Source organism: Bemisia tabaci, chromosome 6 (assembly GCF_918797505.1).
Source record: "Bemisia tabaci chromosome 6, PGI_BMITA_v3".
NCBI lineage: Eukaryota > Metazoa > Arthropoda > Insecta > Hemiptera > Aleyrodidae > Bemisia > Bemisia tabaci.
In genome coordinates this window covers 19,246,733-19,271,704 of record NC_092798.1, presented here as the reverse complement: position 1 = coordinate 19,271,704, position 24,972 = coordinate 19,246,733, and the positions used below count along the sequence as shown (strand labels likewise).

The 24,972-nt window shown below is 37.1% G+C and overlaps 1 protein-coding gene across 2 annotated transcripts; it reads left to right on the top strand.

Moving 5' to 3' along the window:
* Positions 1-95: 95 nt before the first annotated feature.
* Positions 96-23,078, top strand: Mcr (macroglobulin complement-related). 2 transcript variants are annotated; one of them, XM_019057700.2, is made up of 12 exons: positions 96-319; positions 1,768-1,992; positions 3,118-3,298; positions 3,926-4,094; positions 5,691-5,803; positions 6,542-6,682; positions 7,581-7,769; positions 8,405-8,479; positions 12,321-12,545; positions 13,172-13,358; positions 13,984-14,159; positions 15,048-23,078. In XM_019057700.2, exons 1-12 carry the CDS (start codon positions 291-293, stop codon positions 18,303-18,305), a joined length of 4,968 nt encoding a protein of 1,655 aa, XP_018913245.2. In that variant the 5' UTR covers positions 96-290; the 3' UTR covers positions 18,306-23,078. The 2 variants fall into 2 exon arrangements, with proteins under 2 accessions (XP_018913245.2, XP_018913243.2); XM_019057698.2 differs by having other exon boundaries at positions 97-319; positions 1,765-1,992.
* The last annotated feature ends 1,894 nt before the right edge of the window (positions 23,079-24,972 follow it).

Sequence of the window (24,972 nt, the reverse complement as noted above, 5' to 3'; positions counted from 1 at the left end):
AGCTCGAAACATCACCGATCACCAATTATCTTACGTCACATAAATTGAGCCAATCAAGAGAAAGCATTCCTTTCTGTTGACTCGGCACTTCGGCTCTTTCGTGTAAAATTCACCTTGTGTACATTCTGCAAATGCAAAATGGAATCATGAAATTATTTCACCGATCATTGCGAATTTAGACCTTTCTCAATCACGCTGTAAATGAGTGCTTATATTCAGTTGTTCAATATTTACCAGTGCTTCAGTGTTTCGTATGTGTTCATCTTTTCCATGGCACCGTGGTTTTAATAATGTGTCGCGATTTGACCGCGGTTCCCAGGTAAACAACATGCATCTCACTACTGGGCGTTACCGCGTTTGAAATAACTGTTGGAGGATAATTCGTAAAGATATCAATTTATTATTCAACCCAGTCAACTATTCCAGTGCATTTTTAAATGTCAGGATAGTTTCAAGTACTATTGCCGCTAAATTAAGTATTTTACCAGGTGCCCAGTATGAGAGACCACTGCAGTAATTAATGTTATGGCCTAAGGCAGCTTATGACTCCATGAGATGTTTGATCGCATCACTCTCCAATGAAAATGATCGCGCCGTTCCTCATTTTACAACGTTAAGCTCATATGAAACCCTAAAAATTTCGAACATTTACACTGAGAGGAAAAAAGAGATATACACTGTGTTACCTAATAGTAACAACATGGTTCTACGGTGTTGCTGCCAACCTTTAAATAGCTGTTTAGTCGTCCGTTTGTTTTTTCTATTTTGTTGCATTCACAATAAAACTACGCTCCAGCAAGCTATTTCTACTGTGAGATAACTATGCGCCCATCTTTATTAAATTTTACTCAACCTCTTACTGTCTTCAAGTTTAGTATGCGAGGGTGTGGTTTCAACTTCACGGATACACGTATTTCTTGATGATATCTCATGACTTTGCTGAGTTTTGGCCTTTCATGGAGAATTTTGCTACCGTTTCCCCAGTTTGATGGATCACAAGGTCATTAAGCCTTATGATTTCCAAATTCTGTCACAACCTACATAACCGTCCAGACCTGGTGATTTCATATGTAGGGCGTTTTTTTATCCGAACCGCAGAGGATCGCTACGGAATGCATCACTTTTTTATCCCGTTTTATCTGTTCTAGTAGAACGCTTTGACCGCTCTTCCGAAGTGGGTTGAGGCCGCGGTTAGGCCGGTTGAACTGGCCCGAACCGCAAGGATCTCGATCCATGCATTCTATGGATAAAAAAAAAGCCCTTCTCAGTGGCAGCTTGATGTTATAGTTTCGGGAAAATGTAGCCAATCTACCTCTCAATTTTTCTCTCTAGTATGGGCAGCTCATTTCTTTAAGAGGGTAATAACTCTCACCCAAAGGAATCTAAAAGCTTTAATGATCCTTATTTTTACTTGCGCACTTTTTAACCTGTATGGAGTTCACCCCCAAAGAAATGAACGTAGTTAGAAGGTGCCTTCCAGTTTGAGTATTGCATTTCAATCAAAGGCAAATATTAAATGAATAGTATCAAATTAAGGAAATTTAAATACACTCCAAATCTTCATCTCACCATAACTCCTCAAAGTACCTTTCCCTCCAGTGATGTTAACATGCTTCATCGGTCTCTTCTAATACTTTCACTACTATGTATCTTTGAAGCCTGCAAATTATATGCATGTTTTGAGCTCACCATATGCAAGCTTATCAGAAATGTTTTAACTTTTCAGCAAATATTTACCTTGCGTTGTGTTTCAATCTTTTTCAGTAGGAAAATGACTATGTCAGTCGTTTTGCTTTTATGCTGCCTCTTCGGCTCCTCGATGAGTCAAGACCTGCCTTATATGACTGATCAAGATCAATTCAGTAACAGGCCACCTACTTGGAGTCCTGAAAGAACTCGCTTCAAGCCTGACTTCAGCGCAAGTGGAAATTTGCCGACCAGTGGTTCAGGGATCTGGTCCAACTTGGATAACAATTTAATCATTCAAGAAGCGTAAGTTACTTGAAGTTTCCCTTGCCTTTTGAAATTGTAAACACTGAAGTGCTCTAATTCAATAATTTTAAGTTGCATTTTGAAGATTTGTTGATGATATTCATTATTGGATGCAAACTCCTTAACAGTGAGATTCAGATGGCTATCAATTACTTAAAGTTTAAAGTCTCTTATTTTCAAAAGATTACTACAATTGAAAAAATGAATTAGTGCTTCGCAAAAATAGACGAGTAAAATTTTCAGCTGAAGCTCGTGCTTCCTTTATTTTTGAAAGATAGTGTGGAGTGGTCAAGGATATGTGAATTAACAGCAATGTGTCCAGTCTATTGACCACAGCCCACCATGGTCACTTTTTTTATCTATTTATCTAATCTAATGGAGCTTAAGTTTCCATATACACGTCTTCTCAGGATTTCATTCAGTGTCTTGATTCTAAAAATCAGAAGTGACATGATAGTGTGGCGGTGCCGTAGGAATTTTTATATAAATGCCAACTGTTTAGCGTGCAGACTAACTAATCACAGGGTATTTCAAGCACTCATCATGAAAAACATAAAAAGGCGCAGTGCACGTAAAAGTACTATTTATTACAAACAAAAAACTCGACATGCATAAACACTTCAAAATTTGAACTTTCAAATCACAGTTTCCATGGATTGCTGTAGTGCTAGCGCTTCCTACTGGTTAAGTGTTAATAATTAGTACTTCCGAATTATTACTGTAGATGACTAGCACACAGCGCCTCTATTGCCCAGCAGGGCGATGAGTACATGCTGTTTATTTCTATCACTAGGACTGGTTTGGCAGTGAACAAGTAAAATTTCTGCTTTTTTCCTTTTACAGCCTCTTGTGCTGTGAAGATTGTAATACTTGCTCTATGATCAGGAGGTCTCAGGTTTGATTTCTGACCAGACAGTGTCAATTCAATGGTCTCAAGCAAGGGTCCCCTGTGACTGGGTATAATTTAAAGGACTGTGGTATCGAGCTTGGGTTCATCTCTTACAGGCTACTCGAAGTGGCGATTAAAAAGTACTTGATGCATCAAATTTTTTCTAATACCTACAAAAGAATAAAAAGAAAGCATCGAAGAATCTCACACCTTTTTTTTTGTTCATATTTTTTCAGGAGTTATTTCATCGTTGCCAGCCGCGTCGTTCGTCCAGGGCAAGTGTATCGGGTCGCAGTATCTGTATACCACTCCAAAAGTCCTCTAACAGTTCGAGCCTCAATCCAACGAAATCGAGTAGAACTAAGTGCAGATGCAAAGTCTATCAAATTGGACATTCCAGAAACATTAATCTTGAAGGTAAGAAACCAAAATGTCTTTAAATTATACACCATTGGCATAGCATGATTTTATTTATGATAACCTATAAGCATCTCATTGTTTAAAGTAGAAGGATTTGCATTTATTACGCTCAGAACCTGCTCCTAAAATATAGAGCTCTCCAATGATTCAACATAGGTTGTCCCAAAAGCAATGTAACAATCACAGTTAAAAGAGAGAGAGAGAGAGAGAAAGAGAAAAGAAGAGATACTGGTATGCAGTTTTAAAAGGATTCTAAAATATTATTATGGTTGTAGTGAGACCTTTTGAACTCTTTTGGTAAAAAAATTCACCAAAATACAGCCTTAAGAAAATTTTAAACACAACGCCTGTACAGTGGATCAAAGAATTAGAAGCGCTTGCGGTGGAGCATTGTGCCTCTGTTGCTACTCCAACCCTTCCTACCGAAACTCTTAGAAGAATGAATCATATGATTTAAATCAGAAAGTGAGAGAAAAACATTTTTGCAATGCTTGTAAACAATGTAATTGGTTTCCACTTTGAAGTATTAATTTCAATTTACTTGAGAGAATTTTGCTGTTCCTTTTATAGTCTTGAATTTCTTTCTCGTTTACTTTAACTCTCGATTTCATTGTTTCTCTTCAGGTTCCACCAACAAGTGTTCCAGGTGAATACAGATTGCGAGTTGAAGGACTTTATGACAATACTCTTGGAGGGGCTGCTTTTGTGAATGAGACAAAGCTTCATTTCTCCCAGCGAGCCATGACTGTTTTCATTCAGACTGATAAACCCATCTATAAACAAAGTGAAACAGGTTTGTGAAGCTTCCTCTCTAGCTGTAAGTCTTCATTTACCCCCTCCAACAGTCATCAAGTTTATCATGGCAAGAATACATATTATAGTTGCCTCTAAACAATAAATTTCACTGACAAAGCATACAAATGAGTATTAAATATTTTAGTATTCCTATTTCTAAAGATTGATCAAGTTTTGTCTTGAAAATATGTAGAGTTGGTCACTTGGAAATCTGACAAGGGGAGCTTTCCAAGTGTAACCGGAATTTCGAGGTGAAATTTCGCATGAAGATACTAGAGATGATTTTAGGGATGCCGTATTTTTTCGTTTTTTCGAATGGGGTCGGGAAAGCCCTCAAAAAAAGGGCTAAAGATGCGGAAAAAACGCGTGCGCTAGCGGCACAAGGTAAACATAGGTGATAGAGGCTCTCCATTCTTACCAGTTCTGCATGGCCAAACGGTAGCGTGCTCGCCTCGCAGGCGGGAGGTCGTAAGTTCAGATCCTGACTACAACCCGTAATTTTATTTTACTTAATGCTTGTTTATTTTTCACTTACTTTATTTTGCACCATTCTCTCCGCAAACCGACTTATGAGGTAGAACACGTAGTGACTGAAGATTTTTACATACCTATGCTGATGAAAACTTGAAGTTTCTCTTTCAGCTTGGCGACGAAATTTGGTGAGTTTTAGAGTTTTTGTTTATTCAATTATATATAACGTTTCAATCAAAGAGAAACTTCAAGTTTTCATCAGCATATGTATGTAAAAATCTTCAGTCACTACGTGTTCTACCTCATAAGTCGGTTTGCGGAGAGAATGGTGCAAAATAAAGTAAGTGAAAAATAAACAAGCATAAAGTAAAATAAAATTACGAGTTGTAGTCAGGATCCGAACCTACGACCTCCCGCCTGCGAGGCGCGCACGCTATCGTTTGGCCATGCGGAACTGATAAGGATGGAGAGCCTCTATCACCTATGTTTACCTTGTGCCGCTAGCGCACGCGTTTTTTCCGCATCTTTAGCCCTTTTTTTGAGGGCTTTCCCGACCCCATTCGAAAAAAACGAAAAAATACGGCATCCCTAAAATCATCTCTAGTATCTTCATGCGAAATTTCAACTCGAAATTCCGGTTACACTTGGAAAGCTCCCTTGTGAGAGTAAGACACTCCCAAACAATTTAACTTAGATCTCTTTTATCTTCTAACGCCTTTGATAATTGCATCTGTTCCAACAGATGAAAAAAAAAAAAAAATATTATTTTCTTGAAAAGAGTGACCTTGATGGAGAAAATATTGGTTTTTTATTGCAACTTTACGCAGCAACATCCACACCTGACTAGCTCAGGAAAGATCAACTCTTCCTGAAACCCAAGAGATAGTGGAAATGTCTAGCAGAATCAAACAAAAAGCAGAGAGGTTTGCATTCAAGGGTTTGATACATCATATTGCTGCTCTGTGTTCTTTGTTTCTTCGGTTTTTAGGATGCATTATTTTCAGGTCATAGGTTTTTTGTCTAACAAATAGTCATTTCAAAAAAATAGTTACCCAACTAGAATGTGATATTGAAAGTTATGAAATGCATTATTTTCAACAATATTCGTATTTCCTTGTTTCAGTGAGATTAAGAGCCATTCCGATCAATACTGAACTTAGACCTTATGAATACTCTGTTGATGTGTACATGTTGGACCCCAATCGTCACATCATGCGGCGGTGGCTTTCCAGACAGGTAAATTGCATGCCCACATGATTATTAAAATCATACAATTATCCAAGCATTCTTAGACCAACTAATAGATGAATCAAAAAATTATTTGCGTCTACAACGCCTAACTTAATTTGGTTAAGCTTTCATGTACTTTTAAATCTGTATTAATTCTCTTAAAGCTGTATTTCTCAACTGAAATTCAAATCAAATTTGCTTTGCGCATTGAAAATGTCGAAAAATTAATTAACCCTTTTTGCCGTGTGACTTCCTACTTCCTATTCAAAAATTTTCGAGGGTCCTATCCTAAATATTCACCAAACTAGTATATCGATGGCTGTTATGCTAAAACACATGTCTCTGGTTGCAATATAGCTGACTTCCTGTCATACTTTAAGTTTTCTTTGGAAAACTAGCCAACGCACTTTCCTAACAATTATTTAAACTTTCTTATCTATCAGCAGAATATGCTGTATAAATTTCAAGCTATCAAGTTGGCTTGTTTCTTTTTGATACACTAAATTGTAGCAGTAATTCTGAAACACATCAATGGAGATATGTATGTGATTTTGCTATTTGGCCATCAATATTGCCTGAAGAACCATGTATATTAGCGTAGGAAATAGTGGACACTTTTGAAATGACTTTTCCACATCTGTGATCATTTCGAATTTATTTTAAATGATAAGTGGACTTTACACAGCTCTTTTCAAATAAGTATTGAGTTCTAACGTTTTTTCTTTGTTTTTCTCTTCCTCCTAGTCCAACTTGGGAACTGTGAGTTTACAATATCAGTTGTCTGACCAGCCTGTCTTCGGTGAGTGGACAATCCAAGTCGTTGTTCAAGGTCAAGTGGAAGAAGCCAAATTTACAGTTGAAGAATACTATCAAACGCGTTTTGAGGTAATACACCAGTCTCTGGTTTCTTATTGTAATTTTCCACATCTCTTTACTCTTTACTTGCTGCACAAATGCATTCCATCTCTGAAGAATTGATAAACATAAATCTGAACATGTAAATCAAGCAATTTTTAATACTTTGAAATATTTTATACAGCAGCAGATTTTATGAGTAAAGTCCAAATCTAATCTACTTAAACCTGATTCAGTGGAGTCTGTTGCACACAAGGGACACTGTCAACCGAGCGAACGTTTTTTAGTTTAGTTTAGAAGATCACATTGAGCTAATGGTAAACGTCTAAAATCTATTCCTCAATGCAAAATTTGTGCACTCCATAAGTTGCATTGCATTTCCCAATTTACGGCGTCCATAGGCACTTTCCTTAGCCGTTAGCCACCAAATTTGCTCAGAGAATGATGTAAGAAAACCTACCCTAAGTATCTTTCATGTACTTAATTATAATAATATCTCTCAACTTCTCCATCTGTAACTCTTCTCAATCTCGTATTTGGGTATTATATTGAGTCCTGTAGAATGCTGCAACATTTTGGCGCCAACAGATAGTCATGGGTGCTTTTTCGATCACATAAAATGTTTTGGATTTGCTTTGAAAAAAAAAAAGTATTTACTTCAACTTTTACACTTACATTTATGCATTTCATTTTTATCACATAGTCTGAATGAGAAATGAAAAACTGCAAACATCCCAGAATTCTGTTTTAGGACGATCAGGATACCATCCTCATATTCTAGTTGTTCCTCTGACAAGCTTTCTGTTTTCCTTTATTACTACCCGTTCCCTTTCATCTCAATCTATCTATCTATCTTTCTATCTACAAATGCATTTATTTGTTAAAAGAGCATTTATTCACTTTTTCCTTTTCTTATTTTTTAATTCAGGTGAACGTCACCATGCCGCCCTTTTTCTTCGATACTGATAGATACCTCAGCGGCTTTGTGATGGCAAATTATACGAGTGGTGGTCCGGTGGATGGTAATTTAACACTGAAAGCCACAATACGACCAGCAAAAGGGTACATCAGTACTTACACAAATGAAATCCCAATTGTTGAGAAGTATTTTAACTTTGTAAGTATTCTTTTGTCCATTTTTCCTCTTATTTATAAAGTTCTCAATTAATGCTCGTGTAACTTCATACTTTAAATGAACTTTCAATCCATACTTTAAATGAACTTTCTATCTTCTTGTATGAGAGCGCATTCCATGTCTCTAGTCTTGTAATATTCACAATGCTTTTACAGAGTAATTTCTAAGTGTTCCTTCATCAAATGCACTTAGACACCTGCTGCGCCTTAGCATAATCAAGGACCTGGGAAATATGTCAGGGCTTGAGAAAAATGTCTTACATCTTGATATTACTTAGCTTTGCGATTAAGGACTTTTATACGTCATTAAAATTTTTCGAGAGCTTTGGCTGTAAGGAATCAGAAACTACTCACAGATTGAATTATTACTTGAAACATCTGAGATATGAATTATAGTAACTTATTTTTTGGATCACCCTCTTGGGAAGTTTTTTTGTCAAAATTTCAAAAGCTACTTTTTCAGCCATGTTGCCATTTGGGATTAAAAATGCTTTTCCCTGTAAAGGGTTGCATTTATAAAATAAACCGCAAAATTATTTTTCAGATTAATATCCTTTTAGACCTCATTATCCGATTTGAGCTCGAACTCACTCTAGTGCTAATTTTTTTTCCTCACAGGATGAATCGTATCCATTTTGGTTTCCCCGCCCGACTGAATATGAACGAATGGCCCAGATTCCTCATTTAAAATTCGTAAGTAACTTCATGTCAGTAAGAACTGCTCCTCTAATACTTCTAAGATTTTGTACCGTCTGTCACACCTTTACCTGGAATAATAGAAGAGAAAAAAATATCCAGTTTTCCTAATCTGCTGACCAATTATTTTTAACAAAAATGAAATAGATAATATGTTTTACTTGTTCCTTACCAACCCATTGCCTTAAGTTGACGACTGTTCTTGTTTTGGTTGCTCTGGGCTCAAATCAAAACGGACCAAGCAAGACTTTTTTTGTTACCTAGCAGTATCATTCATTGTGTGGCTAAGGGTGTTTCTTGTTCACACTTGAATTTAAAAGTCTGACTAGCCCAACACATCTTTGTATTGTATTTTTTTTTTCGTAAAATTTAGTTTCACTAAACCCCATTTTTTTTGGCGATTATCTTGGTTTGACAGTTGTAAAGAAGCAAAGTGAAAGCCTTTCGGCAGGTATTTTTGAATGTATGTATGTACAAGCCGCTTTTACGGCGCGCTAGGGCGCTCTGCCGACGCCTATTCTCCACAGGAATCTGTCATGGTAGAGATCCTCCGGAAGCTGGCATCTCTCCATCTCTTCACGGATGCCCTCTACCCACCGTTTGGCTGGACGCCCTCTCCGTCGCCTACCTGGGGGGACCCACTCCAACACCTTCTTCGGCAACCTGGTATCAGCCATTCTCTGCACATGCCCATACCATACCAATTGCTTGGTCATGATATCGTGCACAATCGTCCCCTCAACGCCCATTATCTCTCGGACACGTTCATTCCTGACACGTTCTCTCCTCGAGATTCCAGCCGATCTTCGCCAGAAATCCATCTCGGTCGCCTTGAGCATTTCTTGGGTCCGCTTCTTCAACTGCCACACTTCACTGCCATAGGTGATAATAGGCTTGACAACCGAGTTATAAATCCTCTTCTTGTTGTCTTTGGAAATCCTTTGGTCCCAAAGGATCCCATTAAGCATGGCGATGGCTTTCCTTCCTAGAAGATTACGGTCCCGAATGGCCTGATCCAGCTTCCCATCCGAAGTCAGGTTCACCCCCAGGTACTTGTATTGTCCGCAACTTTCTATATGTTGACCATCCTCCAGGACTATGCTTTGCTGAGCACCTCCGACTGACATCTTTTTTGTCTTACGGACACTAACCTCGAGGCCCCATTTGCGGTACTCCTCCACCAACTTCCGGGTCATATACTCCGCGTCATCGTGATCTTGACTTATGACTACTGGTCGTCAGCAAAGCATAGCGTGAACAGTGTTTCTTGGTCATTTAGAGGGACGCCCATGCCGGCACACTTTCTTTTCCATTCCTTCAGAACGTGCTCTAGATATATCTTAAACAGCGTCGGTGACAGACAACATCCCTGCTTAAGCCCCTTGGTGACAAAAAAACCGTCTGAAAGCCTTTCTTGGCACTTAATTCTAGCAAAAGCCCCCGATAAAACTGCTTGACTGCCCCAATAAGTCCTTTACTAAAACCAGTTTCTTCTAGGACTTCCCAGAGTTTCACAAGAGGAATACTATCATAAGCCTTTTCAATATCCAAAAACACTAAATGAAGCTCCTGGCCAACAATTCTCTTCTTTTCGGTTAACTGGGTAACACAGAACAGATGATCAGCGGTAGACCGACCAGCCCTAAAACCTGCTTGCTCCTCCGCCTCGAACGGGGTCCACTCCTCTTCGATCTTCGCTTTCAACACTTTTCCATAAATTTTACTTATCGTTCCTGTCACCGCTAACCCTCTGTAGTTCCCACAGTCATCCTTCTTTCCTTTTTTATGCGACGCTGTTATCCAGGCCTCTTTCCATTCTTTCGGGATGTCATCACCGTCAATGCACTTCTGCAGCAAATCCCTGAGATGGTTAACCAACTTGCCAGTCCCACATTTAATTAACTCGGCTGGAATGTTTCCTGGCCCAGGAGCTCTTCCATTCATCAATTCCCTGATTGCTTTGACCACCTCCTCAACTCGAATTTCCATTGAGTGATCCTCGACTATATTTTCAGCATTCCCCGTTTGAAACTCTGGTCGTCCTTCCGTCGATAATTTATTAAAATGTTCGTCAAGCTGTGAGATTGTTATCGGAGATATAATGTCCCGTTTCATGTCCCTTCTTAGGCCTTTGATCAGCTTCCAGCTCTCAGCACTCTTCCTTCCCCCCAGGTATGTGTCAATCCTTGAGCAGTTGGTCTCCCAAGACTCGTTTTTCTTCCTGGTGATTAAAAGACGAACCCTCGCCTGGGCTTTCCTATACGCGCTGCGGGTGTCTGCAGTCCTAGAAGCCAGATAGTCATGGTACTTCCTACGCTTTTCTTCAATTACCTCCTCTACCTCTTTGTCCCACCAGTAGGGTTTCTGTACATCCTTGCTCTCATTACACATACCCAGGGCTTCCTTCGCAGCTGAATGTATGCAACTTTTGATGAACTGGTACAACTCTTCTGCAGTATCGAAAGTTTCTACTCCCAGTTTCTCATCCAGCCGCTTCCTGTAGAGCGCTTTCACGCTTTCATGCTGTAAGCTATCGATGTTGTAGTGCACTTGTTCGATCTTCGTTCCTTGTGGCTGGCACTTCTGATGTTGCAAGGTATTCCTCTGCAGCCCATACTTAACCGGAAATGCAATCTCCGCCTTGAGAAAATGGTGATCACTACCACAGGAGAACCCCCGGCAAACTCTTACTTGTTGAACCTTCATGGTACTCGTTTGCCTGGTGACCGCGTAGTCGATGATTGACTTCAGCCCCCGAGTTTGCTGAACCCACGTGTACTTATGGATATCTCGATGTTGGTAGAATCCGTTCAGTATTTTCAACTCGTTTTGTTCACACATATCAATGATGCGTGCACCGTTGTCATTCATCGCCTCTTCACCGAAAGGTCCAACAACTTTAGAACCATTCCTTCGTCCGGTTCTACCATTCAAATCTCCCATGATAATGACCTCCCTTGCCCTTCCAACCCTCAGAACCTCGTCGTTGAGTTGCTCAAAGAACTGATCCTTTAGATTGACGGGAGCATCATCATTCACACCATATACTCCTAACAGGGCCACCTTGTGACCATGCAGTGTAAGATGCATTCTGATGATCCGCTGGTCTACTGCTTCCCAAGTAGTTATAGACGGACGCAAACTTTTCCGGATAAGTATGGCGACTCCTTGCTGTGCGCGTTGATCTTTACTGACACCACTATAGAACAGATCATAACATCCTAAGTTTTCTGATCCTGTGCCTTTCTTTTTCGTCTCTGTTAACACGGCGACATCTACATTATACTTTTTTACCTCCGATACAACCTCTGTCAATTTATTAGAAATGCCCTGTACATTCCATGTCCCAAAAACCATTGTCCTTTTCCGTAGTTTGTGTCGCAAAATCCGTTGTTTTCCATTATCACCGAGGCTATCTTTATTAGGCTTTTTAACATTAAGTTTTTTCCGGGTATCGGGGAGTTAGCCCGATGCCCCAACCCCCAACCTGGAGGACCAGGGTTTGATTTTGGAGTACCGTCTCCTAGACAGGCTGCTTTCACCACAGCTATGAGCCCTGTCTGCCCCTCTGATGAGTGGTTCATACGCCATGAAGCCGGTGACCATCTCCACCCCCCTTTTAGGCAGGGGCTACCAGCTGGGGTCCGCAGGCTTGCTAAACCTGTGACAGTACTGAGTACAGTCCCCCATACGGGGAGGTATTTTTGAATTCTTTGTCTTTATTCAAGGCTAATAATCAACAATTACTGCCTGCTATCATAATCTCTCTGCAATAATTTCTTTGACTTTTGTCACATGTTTCAATAAAATATTTATCATTCTTTTTATTTTTTTTTAGTTTTACGGTGTGTATCACTTCAAGTATCCACTAAGTGAAATAGAGAAGTATGTCCCGTCACTTGAAGGAATGGAAATCATGGTCACAGCCACTGTCGGTGATCGATTTTTAGACGAAATCATTGAAGGTTATGCTGTTTCCAGAGTTTATAATTCCTCTTTGAGAGTTTCTTTCCTTGGTGGATCTCCGCAAGTTTTCAAACCCTCAATGCCGTTCACTATTTACGTAAGTCAACAACGTCCTCTAAAGTTATCTAACATTAAACTTACCCTCAACAATATAAAACATTGACAACTCATCACCATCGACAAGTCCCGCTATGTCGATCATTTATTAACCTTTTACCTCAGTATTTCCATCATTTCAATTTCAATTTTATGAAGATCATATACAAGGTTTATCCTTCCTCATTTATTAATTCTAAGTATGAGGTATTCTGAATACAGTAAAATAATCAAATGCTGAAAAAGAAGGAGTTCTTTGTCACCAATTTACAATGATTGTGAAAATTTAAGGTGTGTACGAATCTAAATCTTACACCTCCACTTCTCAATCACAGCTCCAGAAAATTCCAACTTATTTAAGCACCTCATTCGCATATTTCATTATAATGGAAATCGGAAAAAATGTCCTCCTTTACAACCACATCTTTTTTTACTCAATTCGTTTAGGTATGATCAAAAGTGAGAAAAAGTATCTGAAATTGATGACCAATAATGATAAGCTGTATCTACGACTTTGAAATAATTACTCATTGTCAGATCTATATCTATCATGTTCAGAGGCCCCAAAAATTTAATACCTCTAGAGCAAATAAAAGTAGTAATGATTTTCATTCATTTGTGTCACAGATGGCAGTTTCATTCCAAGATGGCTCCCCTCTTTCACTCAATCGGTTATTAAACGGCAGGATGGAAGTGAGTGCAGATGTTGGAATGCGGTCAGGAGGCCGGCGTAATATCGAAAATCAAGAACTGAAAATGTCTCAAGATCATGAAGGTGTTTGGGCCATGAAAGTTGACCTGAGCACCCAACTTGGTTAGTTTTTTATGTTCTGTTTATTTTATGTTAATGATCAATCAAATCCAAACTTGGGCCTCGCACAATTGGATCGGTGATAATGAAAACACTTGGAAAAATTAAAGGCACAAAAAACTGCACAGTAAGTGAATAATTTGGTCCAAGAAAAAGCTTTTTGGTGCCAAAGGACAAGTACTTTGGAACACTTTAGAGACCCAAGTTAACATAGATGCACCGTCCTAATGGCTTTTATGAAAATTGGGTATATTTAAGTTTCCGGGTTGGTATGTTTTCATTCTACCCAGATTCAATTTATTACAGAGTATCAACAGGTCACAATAACATATAAAACAAGGAATTGTCATTCTGATATGAAAAAGACATGAAACTTGAAATCTGGAAAAACATTAGTGGATCTAGAGGAATAATTTTCTATAAGGAATTGCAATTTTAGTTACTTGAACGATTAATACCTGCCAAACATCCCTTTTTGCCTTAGGACCACCTTCGCTACCTTGAATATTAGCTGAAATCATTCCCCAATAACACACTTTTCAAACAATAATCTCTACTTAAAAACAAGGACCCTATTTTATTGAGCCTTAAACCCAGAAAAATTTAATATTCTTTCTTTTTTTCTCAGGTCTTGATGAAAATTCGCGAGCGAATGAAATTCTCCGTGACATCGAATCAATGAGAGTTACTGCCAACTTCAAAGATATTTCAAGTGAACGGGTTACTGCTGATCTACTTTTGCTGGCCCACTACTCTCCATCAACTCATCAAATCAAAGTCTTAACCTCAACTGAAAATGCCAAGGTACAGTGCATTGTTCGTGAAGAGTCCAATGTTATCGTCTAGTTATTTTAAATTTCAACGTTGATACTTGGTAAAAGTAACATGGCTTTTTTGTGCGGCATTAGTAATCTGATGATGGCTACAACCTGTAGTGATGTCAGATGGGTCAGTGAAGTCATTTTTTTTTATTGAGTCATTCAAGGGTATTAAATGAGCTAAGCTCACTGATGTTCCCTAATTTTATTTGATAAAGGCAACCAGCAGAAAAATGCTCTTACAATTGCAAAAAATTAGGGTAGCCAAAACAGAGGTTTGAGTTTCACGTTTGCTGCTTTTAAATGAATCCATCATGATATTTGTGTCATAACAGACCGTCAAAAACATTGCTTCAAATGGGTTTAGATTTTGGCGATTTTAAAATTGATTATCTTCGTCAATTTGAGTTAAAAAAACGGAAAAAATTACTGGGAGCTCTACTCACTCAGTACTTCATGAAAATAAAACAAAAATTAGCCCTAAGTACCCATCTAGCAACTATGAGTCAGGTGATTTTCATAAGAAGCATCACCCAAGTTGACCGTAAGGAAAATTTGAAATCTCTATTGCTGCTCTCTGTTTGATCTACATACCTAGTCATGATATTCCTTCCTTTTTCCATGTATATTTTGCTGCTTAAAATGATTTTTTTCATTTTTATCCTATCTTTGAGATGAGTCAAAATTGACCTCTGACCCTTTTTTTTTTTTTTTACCATTTTTGCATTTTGCTTTCAGTTTTTCAGTAATTTTTTGGAGTCATTTAATTACATTTTAGATAACTCTATTAATATTAATTTTCTAAGTTCCTCTGGACTGACCTCTGCTATGACAACATTCAATCATTTGCTAATTACTTCTCGTATTTTTCCAGGTGGATGAATACATTATATTCCATGTGCAGAGTAACTTCAGGATGGAAATCTTCAACTACATCATTCTGTCGAAAGGTATCGTTCTCCTAGCTGGTCAAGAAAATATGCAAAACTCAGTTCGTACTTTTGCCGTTGCTTTATCTGCTGAAATGGCTCCCTCTGCCACTATTGTTGTTTATAATGTTGGTAATCATGGAGATGTTGTTGTAGACAGTTTAACATTCCCTGTGAATGGTATTTCTAGGAACAATTTCACTGTTTTCATCAACAATCGCAAAGCAAGAACAGGAGAAAGAGTTGAAGTGGCCATCTATGGTGAACCTGGAGCATATGTTGGGCTCTCAGGATTAGACAGACCTTTCTTCAGTTTACAAGCGGGTAATGAACTTACTTATGCGAAAGTCCTTTTAAAGATGGATCGATTCGACGAAGAAGGTAATGGTACTTTCACCCACCTATTTTATTCTCATGAAGGAGACCCTGATGATATTGTTCATTACCCCTCTTCTACATATGGTATCGATGCCAACAGAACCTTCGAGTATGCAGGACTGGTGGTCTTCACTGACATTGTTATTCCTCATCGTTTAGACCAATGCAATCGCAGTCTTGGATTATTGGAATGTTTGAATGGACGCTGTTATAGATATGATAAGCGCTGTGATGGACGTTTAGATTGTGAAGATGGGACTGATGAAGCTAACTGTCCTCTACGAAATTTAACTGATATTTCATTGTTCCGAAAGAATCGTTTCAACCGTATTCAGAGACATTATGAACACGTTTGGCTATGGAAAGATATTAATATTGGACCTCATGGAAGATTTTTGTTTGATATCGATGTACCTAAGCGCCCTGCTCATTGGATGATTACTGCTTTTTCAATGTCACCTAAATTAGGATTCGGTATGATTAAGAAACCCATCGAATATAAAGGAATTTTACCATTTTACATCAATGTTGAAATGCCAACCACCAGTCATCAAGGAGAACAAGTTGGTATTCGTGTAACAGTATTTAATTATATGCTCAATGACATAGAAGCAACAGTTGTCTTGACAGGATCAGACGATTACAGATTTGTTCATGTAGAAGAAAACGGTATTGTGCGGTCGTATAATCCTCGTTTATCTCATGGAGAACATCAGTTTTTCATTTACATCAAGCAGCAAGACACGCAGGTTGTATTCTTACCAATAGTTCCTGTTCGTCTTGGAGAAATATCTGTTACTGTTTACGCGTCTACTCTGATAGGGAAGGATGTTGTAACAAGGAAATTGAATGTTATAGCAGACGGTTTGCCGCAGTACCGTCATGAGTCAGTCCTACTTGATTTGAGTAACAGAGCATACACATTCCAGTACATGCATGTTAATGTGACTGAAACTCCAATTATTCCTTATGATATTGATCGGTACTATGTTTTTGGATCAAACAAAGCTTTTGTATCCATCGTTGGTGACGTTGTGGGCCCAATCTTTCCGACAATGCCTGTGAATGCCACATCACTCCTTGAGCTGCCAATGGACTGTGCAGAGCAGACTATGTTCAGTTTTGCAGCCAACCTCTACACCACCATGTACATGAGGCTCATCAACCAGCGCAATCGAACGCTAGAAAAAGAATCATTTTATCACATGAACATTGGATACCAAAGAATGCTTTCATTTATGAATCCTGATGGCTCGTTTAGTCTGTTCCGTACTGATTGGAACACGTCATCGAACAGTGTTTGGTTAACTTCATTTTGTGCCAGAGTTTTCCAGGAAGCTAGTTTCTATGAGTGGGAAAACTATATCTACATTGATCCAGTTATCATTGCCAAAGCAGTCAGTTGGGTGTTGCAACACCAGACCATAGATGGAGCTTTTTACGAGATAACTTGGTTACCTGACAGGAAAGTGAACAGTACTACCAATTGGCCCTATGACAACGTCAAGTATCGAAACATTTCTCTCACCGCCCACGTACTCATCACCCTAGAGACAGTGAAAGACTTGACTGGTGGGCTCGGTGCTGAGGTTGCTAATGCTCAGAAAAAAGCTATCTCTTGGCTCGAAAGGAATTTGAAACTTCTAGAGCAGTTTGGTGAAGCATACGAAGTAGCAATAGTTGCTTATGCTCTCATGTTAAGCAAGGCCTCCTCTGCAGAACAAGCTTTCAGTATTTTAGTGCGCCATGCGAGAACAGAAGGTGGTTTAACTTGTTGGGGAAAAGGTGACATTCCAGCGCCGCCGTACAAAAATGAAAATCAAAAACCGTTTTTACTACCAAGATTACCGAATGCATACGATTCATTGAATGTTGAAGCTACAGCTTATGCCCTATTAGTGTACGTCAGCAGACAAGAGTTGATGATAGACTCTGTTGTGAAATGGTTGAATACTCAAAGACTTACCGATGGAGGTTGGGCGTCCACTCAAGATACAGCAATGGCAATGAAAGCTTTAATAGAGTACACCAACAGACATCGATTAAGGGACGTGACTTCGATGGCCATCACAATTGAAGCCACTGCATTACCTGGTCAAGTCAAAGTGCTGGAAGTGAATCAGAAAAATATGGCCACATTGCAAAGAATTGAAATTCCTCATGCTTGGGGTACTGTCAAAGTTCAAGCTAAAGGTGCTGGCTATGCTATCCTACAATTGTCCACTCAGTACAATGTTGACATTGCCAAATTCCAAACTGCTCCACGTATTGAATCATTTGGCGTGAAGGCTTGGGCTCATTTCCATGGTCGCAATCAGTCTCACATCACGTACAATGTTTGTCAAAAATGGACGCTTCTCAACGAATCAGTTCGATCTGGAATGGCTGTTTTGGATATAGGTATACCCACAGGCTACATAATACAGCAGCAGAAGTTGGACTCCTACATCTTATCTCGCTACGTTCGTAATCTTCAAAGAGCCCGTTACCAGGAGAAGAAAGTTTTATTCTACTTTGACTACCTAGATGAAGAAGATATTTGTGTTAATTTTACAATCGAGAGATGGTTCCCAGTTGCTAATATGTCCCGATACCTGCCAATTCGTGTGTACGATTATTATGCGCCTGAAAGATTCAATGAAACAATATTCGATGCACTACCTACATACCTATTAAATATCTGTGAAGTTTGTGGAAGCAGTCAGTGTCCGTACTGTCCAATCTACAACTTAGCCGTAACCCTTGCCAGGCCAACTCTTCTGTTAACGATATGTTTTTCCATAGCTGTTTCAGTATTTTCTCTGACACGGTTTAACAGCAGTTAATAATTTCCTTCTTCACTTTGTTTCCTCCTGATCAAAATTCGAACAATAATCTTACTTTTGCCCCTGCTCCTTGCTCTTGAGTTCAAGGATAATTTATAAACTAAGTAAGGCGTTGATCGATCTTGTACATTTCGTACGGTGTATAGGTGTTTTAGCCAGACAACACCATTAACTGATTTTACCATAGTTTGTAGGCTTATTACGTTCTAGTACCCAAAGTCGATATTTTGACTGAAACCCATTGTGTTCCTAAGAGGGCATGAATCTCTATTTTCCATCCAAGTTTCAGGATCACAACTTATCTTCTAATTGATGCCTTGATCTATACTGTACATATTTATTGCAAATATCATCATTTGCATTTTCCTTCTCTCAGAATGTTGATTTTCGTGAAATGACATAATAAAGTGAGAAATAATGTTTGTTCTTGTTGCTATGCATTATTTTTGGCTCTTGCGATTTTTCATTCAAATTTGATCAATTCTTTCCTCAGTTCAAATGCCACGCGTTTGTCACATTTTGAGAAAAGGAATCCGGCCATTTTTTTATTACCTATTTTTTCTTCTTTTGACAGGAATAGAGTTTTGAAAATTCTCTGTTCAGCTGAAGTATTTCAAGTTTAAATTTGTTTAATTGATGAAATCTTTATTCACTTCATCACGGTGAATTAGATAATTTAATTGAAAGAGTATTCTCTCTCCGTCCAATCAAGAAATTATTTTTTTATAATTGAAAGTCATAGTTTATTAAGTGAAGTAGAAGAAAAAGAGCTTTTGAATTTTCATGCACTCAAGTTCAATGCTGTTATGAATGAAATGCTCCTGTTATGATGATGCTTTTCTAGGTGCCGTTGTTTTGTCTGTTGAGCAGGCATTTTTTCAATCCTGTAGTAAAATTCATCAAGGGACATGGTTTTCGGAATTAGAAAAAATGAACAAACAAGTAGTCAGATAATATGTGCGAAGACTATTGTTACTCTTTTACTTTTATTTTATAATCAATTCACACTACTTTGAAAGTGCCCTGTTGTGACAATTATCGGTATTTTTAGTGGCAAAATATCTTGTACAATTCTGTATCTATATTTTTTATTTTCTTCGTGTGTTAAGTTTTATACTTTTATACTGATTTCATACTTATTTTTGTATAGCTACTTTTCGTTTGAAATGTGTTATAACAAATTTTTTGCAGCATTAACTTAACGGACAAGGGTTTTAATTTAATTTTTTTGCAACTCACAATGTCTTTTTTTTCTCAGTTTTTTCGAAACTCTGAAAACAAGAATGTGAAAGAACAACCTGAAATTTCTTGTCTAAGATTATTTTATTTAACTAATTGAAAAGGTCCTTTGGTTGCTTTGAAAAGGTTTCTCATTGCTGTGATTTTTTCTTTATCCTGTAATCATTGAATTTAATATGAAACAATTTTTGGCGGAACATGTAACCTGACGCGGTCAGAAGGCATTTTGCAAGTTTTTAGTAGTTTCATATCGCATGGATTTAGTATACAGTTTCTTACATCTGAGAAAACACACCAGCCTTGGATATCAGGTTAGCATCAAAGGTACAAAATCACTAGAATCCTAAATCATCAGAATCCTTCATCCTAAATTATCAGAATCCTTCAAGACATGCTATTGGTGTGAAAATTTATGACATCAACTTATTTCCTAAGTTCGTATTTATTTTAATTTGCAGATTTTCTCTCTCTCCCTCTTTTCCATTTTTATTTCTCTTTTTTTGGAAAGTTAGCCCAGAATGGTATGATGAATGCAATGTTTAAGAAAATACTTTTCATGAAAAAAATTCATATTGAATAAACTATTGTATTGTGTTTCATCTATGTGACAGCAATCTTAAAATCTGCCTTATTTTTATAGTATTTTACTCTTTAAATTTGATTGGTATAAAAACGCCTTTGCAACATTATTGTGCAAGTGCACTCTTTTCAAAGACATATTTGCATCTATATTTACTGCTCTCTTGAATTTTCTTCTGTGAACCACATATATCATTTTTAGAACAAATTTAGAGTTTTTACAAACTTCTAAAATACGCATTACGAAGACATATGCACAATAGTTTTAAAAGTTAATGAAAATATTGAGTCCAAACAAACAAGTATTCTTTCTATCCGTCCACATTATTTTTATAATCTTTAATCCAGGTTGTATTTGTACATCTACTTGTGCCCTCCTTATTATCAGAACCTGTATTTGTATCAAATTTTTCCTAGATAACTTACATGAAATTATTACTCAGTCAATTTTTCCCTTACACTCTGAATTCTGATTTACACTCCATTTCAGTCCACATTTTAGTTCATGTATGTTTCACTGATATTTACTACTTGAAAAGAAGACTTAAGGTATCCTATCAAAAAGCTTCAAGCAGATGAAGTCTAAAACTTGCTGCAATAAGTGAGTAAATAGCAAAAAATCTAATAATATGAAGTTGATAGCACTCAAATTGATCACGGTGACAAAGTGTGCCATATTTTTTATTGCAAAGTCCAAAAGGAAATTTTATGTATTAATCAAAACAAAATTAATCTGTCAAGCAACATCAAATTCCCTCATTTATTAAAAGTGCTAGACTCCATGAAACTGAAGAAAAAATTTAGGAATTCATTGTTATTTTAAAATATTTTAACTGTTTTTCCTGTCCTTTTACAGACAAGGATGAAAAAGAAACATGCTCATGATTTTTAGAAATATGTTTTAATTGGTTTGTATTGACAGTTAGGCTGAAGTTCGGTTTGATTTATTTATTTATTTTTTCCCAAATAATACTTCAGCTTGTACAGTGTGCGTCTTGAAAATAATTATAATTACGTCTTCCTTTGTTTTTAGCTCGTTGATTTTGTTTAAACTCTTCTAAGTCTGTGAATGTGTTTTGGAGGTTTAAAGCATATCTATATCGCATGTTGCAATAAATTATGCCGGCTATTTTTTGCACTCAATTCCACCTAATTTTCTCTCCATTTTTTACCACTATTTCATCATCTTTTACTCTTTCCTAAAAAAATCTCATTCCTCAACTATCCAATTTTTCTCCTACCCTCTTCAGACCAGAGATCACCTTTCTTATCATAAATATTTTTATCTAAGTAGAAACCAAAGTTTACAGTCATAGCCCTTACACCATGAACAAATGTTCATCAGGGTATATAGGGTAATTTTAAAAGAGACGATGCAAGAACAATTTATTTTAATTGAAGTAAGGTCTGTGTATAGGCAAAAAAATTTGCCCAATAATCCTTGCTACTGACAGAAGTTACCTGTCAAGTTTTAGAATTTCACTTTATTGAAGAACTTCAATTTAAAATGGTTGTTTCATAGTTCTAGTGAAAAATACCTCAACTCTTTTCATTGTGTTGCTTTTGAGAACCGTTTTCTCATCTTTTCATTTTCTCTTTCATCACGCTCCTGAATGAAGTTAGTCAAAATTAGTTCTGTTTTTTCCACTTCTCTCTTTCGATGTTATCATTCCAATATTGCTGAACTGTATTACAGCTTGCAGCAATAAACTTACCATATCATATCTCATATTATCAAATTCTCTTACGTTTGAGATTCTCAGCAAAAAAGTTTTTTCTTACCTATTTAATGTGTTTGATTTTTCTTTTTTCTTTTGTTCAACTCTTTTTTTATTTGCCGAATCTTAGATTTACATTTTAAATGTAAAATTATGTAGTACCAGGAATACCTGCCACAGTGTATTTTGTGTAAGTTTGTAAATATTAGCTACACTTGTTACAAAACTTGTTTTGTAGAAATAATTTTCCTCCTAGCTGTGAGTTTTATCGTAATTTAATATGCAGTGATTACCTCCACATATCCCATTCTCCTAACGGTCCATTCTGTTGGAGGGCTCTTGTCACTGATTTTACAAAAACGTGAACTTTTCTTGAATGAGCATGCTAAAATTACAGGTGGATGTAAACTTTTGTGCAGCTTTCAGCAGTCTGTGTAACAAAGCTATTTCATGCTCTGTATTAAGTTGTGCACCTACCAGCCATTGTGTAATGGTGAGCTGATATTTCATATGCATGTTTTGTTGAAAGTATTCATTAGTGCATAGCTTCCCGATTTCACAGAACACTGCATATTTTTCTAGTTTATATTAGGAGGTCCACTTGTTTTCTTATTGGATTTTTTTCTTTTAATATATATTTTATTTTGAAAATTAAATCCCTCTGGGTAGAACTGACATCTGTATTTACTCATTTTTTAATGTAATAATTTATTATGTATATTTTTTTCTTTCAATCTTATAGTTGAATTATATTGTACATATTGTCATGGAGAAATTAAGAATTTCACGAAGAAAAAATTAATAACCCTGTAATAAAAAAAGAAGATATGCTATGCGGAAGAAAATCTTCCGTGCTTTAATTTTGTTAAAATATTTGACCACTTCTATCATGACTTCAATATTTTATCCAGTGATAGTCAACATAACCCTGTAGGAATACTCATTTCCTCATTTGACTAAAGTTCTGTTCGTCCGTCCTTTTGCATTTGATCTGAACCATTTGATACAAAGCAAATTTACTAAGTAGCTCAATTCAAATTCTCCTAGCTGTTAAGATCTGAAATATTTTTGTCACGCAAGGACTTAGATAATGATCATGTCATATTGCCTTATTGTTCGTACAAACTGAAGTTGTTTCTGTAGACCAATAATAAGCCCCTGTATTTTGCATGAAACTGTGTAATCAATCAGATAATCTGTCTCGATCTCGTCCATAAACTTACAGTTTTTGCTGATATTACTCGTGTTTTTTCTGCTTTAATCTTCCTTTCCTGCCCTGGTTCAGATGATAAAAAATTTTGAACCACTATTTCCCATCATTTTTACATTTTGTAATCAAATTCAATTAAATTTCCTCGTGCAAAAGCGCCAATGTCCAATACAAAGTTCCAGAATTGCAGTAGTTTGCCTTGCCCTACAACGCTGATTAATAAAGTTGACCTCCCTAAAAAATTAATCATATTTGTAGAAATTTTGATGAAATTATTCTGCATCTCTAACATCTTAAACCGACTTTAGTCTGCAAGTGGGAACAAAATTTTCCATGCAAATTCTGAAACACCGTATTGGACATCCGACGTTTTTGTATAAGCCGATTCAATTCATCCATAGTATTCGAATAGGAATAATTGAAATTTTTTTGATGGGTCTGTTATGCTAGTCACAGAATCATGTTTTATTAATTTCAGATTACTGATCAGCCAAAAGCAGCAAGATCTGTCCTACCACAAAATTTTCTCGTCCAATATGAATGGAGATATTGCTCCTCAGAAAAATAGGCATATGGTTTTATTCACCTCAATGGTTTTTACCTTGATTTCCTCCACCTGGAATTCATATGTATTTTATTTTAAGCAACCAGCGCTTATGCGTGTATCACATATGGGGTTGCTGTATGATTTATTTTCCTGTTTATCCTTAGAATGTTTGCAAAGAAACGAGAACTTCTACCCTTTTTCGTTTTTCATTCAATCAAATTTTGGCTGTGAAAAAGACCCTCTAAGAAGGAATATCCTCAGAACCCAATCCCAAAAATATCGAGCCAACAGATTTAGTGATGTCACAAGAAGAATTGACTGCTGTGTACCCTTTCACCCATGCACGTTTGTTTATTTACATTCAGGTCGCAATTATAACGAGAGATAACGTATCCAGGCCAGGTGTGCAATATTATTGCTGTACAGAGTGAATATTTTTGTTGTCTTTTTTTTTATAAAATCGATTGTTTTTGCTACGAATCATACAACAGCCTTGCTGCATTTGATTCAAGGTGGTTCAAACCTCGGGTTGTTGCTATACACATATATTACATCACAAGCTTGAGGCCAATGGAAACGTTCTTTTTATAATAGTTGGATGACCAATTCCTAAAATTTTCCCACTTTTCTTTTTGATGACTGCTACTTGCAGAGAGAATGATATACTTTATTGCAGGTACTTAAATTTGAGGAAAGAAAGAGTTGGTTCCTTTTTCAGAATTGATATCCAAGCTACAGTTATGAACAAAGAATTAAATTAAAACAGCATTTTGACGCGCTAAGTGAAAAATAGGGATACCTATCCTCAAACTTTTCGCACTTGATTTATGAATTGATTTGTATTCGCCTATGAAGAAAATAATAAGCTGACAAAAGGAGCTAGCTGACCGATTGTGTGCTCAAGCTGTATTATTTTCTATCATAATCAAGTACAAGTACTCTTTGCCTGAATATTTTTGGAATACTTCGGGAAGTTACTTTTTAGTTTTCAATTACGCATCAACATAAATTGGCACTCATTGATGACAACCTATGCCGTCAGAACCTTATAGACCAAATATAAAATATTTTCTCCTCAGATATTTTTTCCCCTGATACAACGGTATTGCTCAAAGTCATAGTACATTCGGTTCCCGCCACAAAATCCCGCCGATTAACCTTTGTTCAGGATACCAACAAGGTTGGAGTGCACCGAATTTTTATCTCTGATGTGCGGTGATGGAAAATGAATAGGTACGACAGATAGTGGCAAATATTTATCATATATTTTTGTCTACTTTTTTCGGAGCTTATAAATTTCGATTTTTTTTTTATGAGTATGATAGAGCGAAATTGAAATTAAAATTCCATCTCAATGAGAAGATAAGTAGTGTA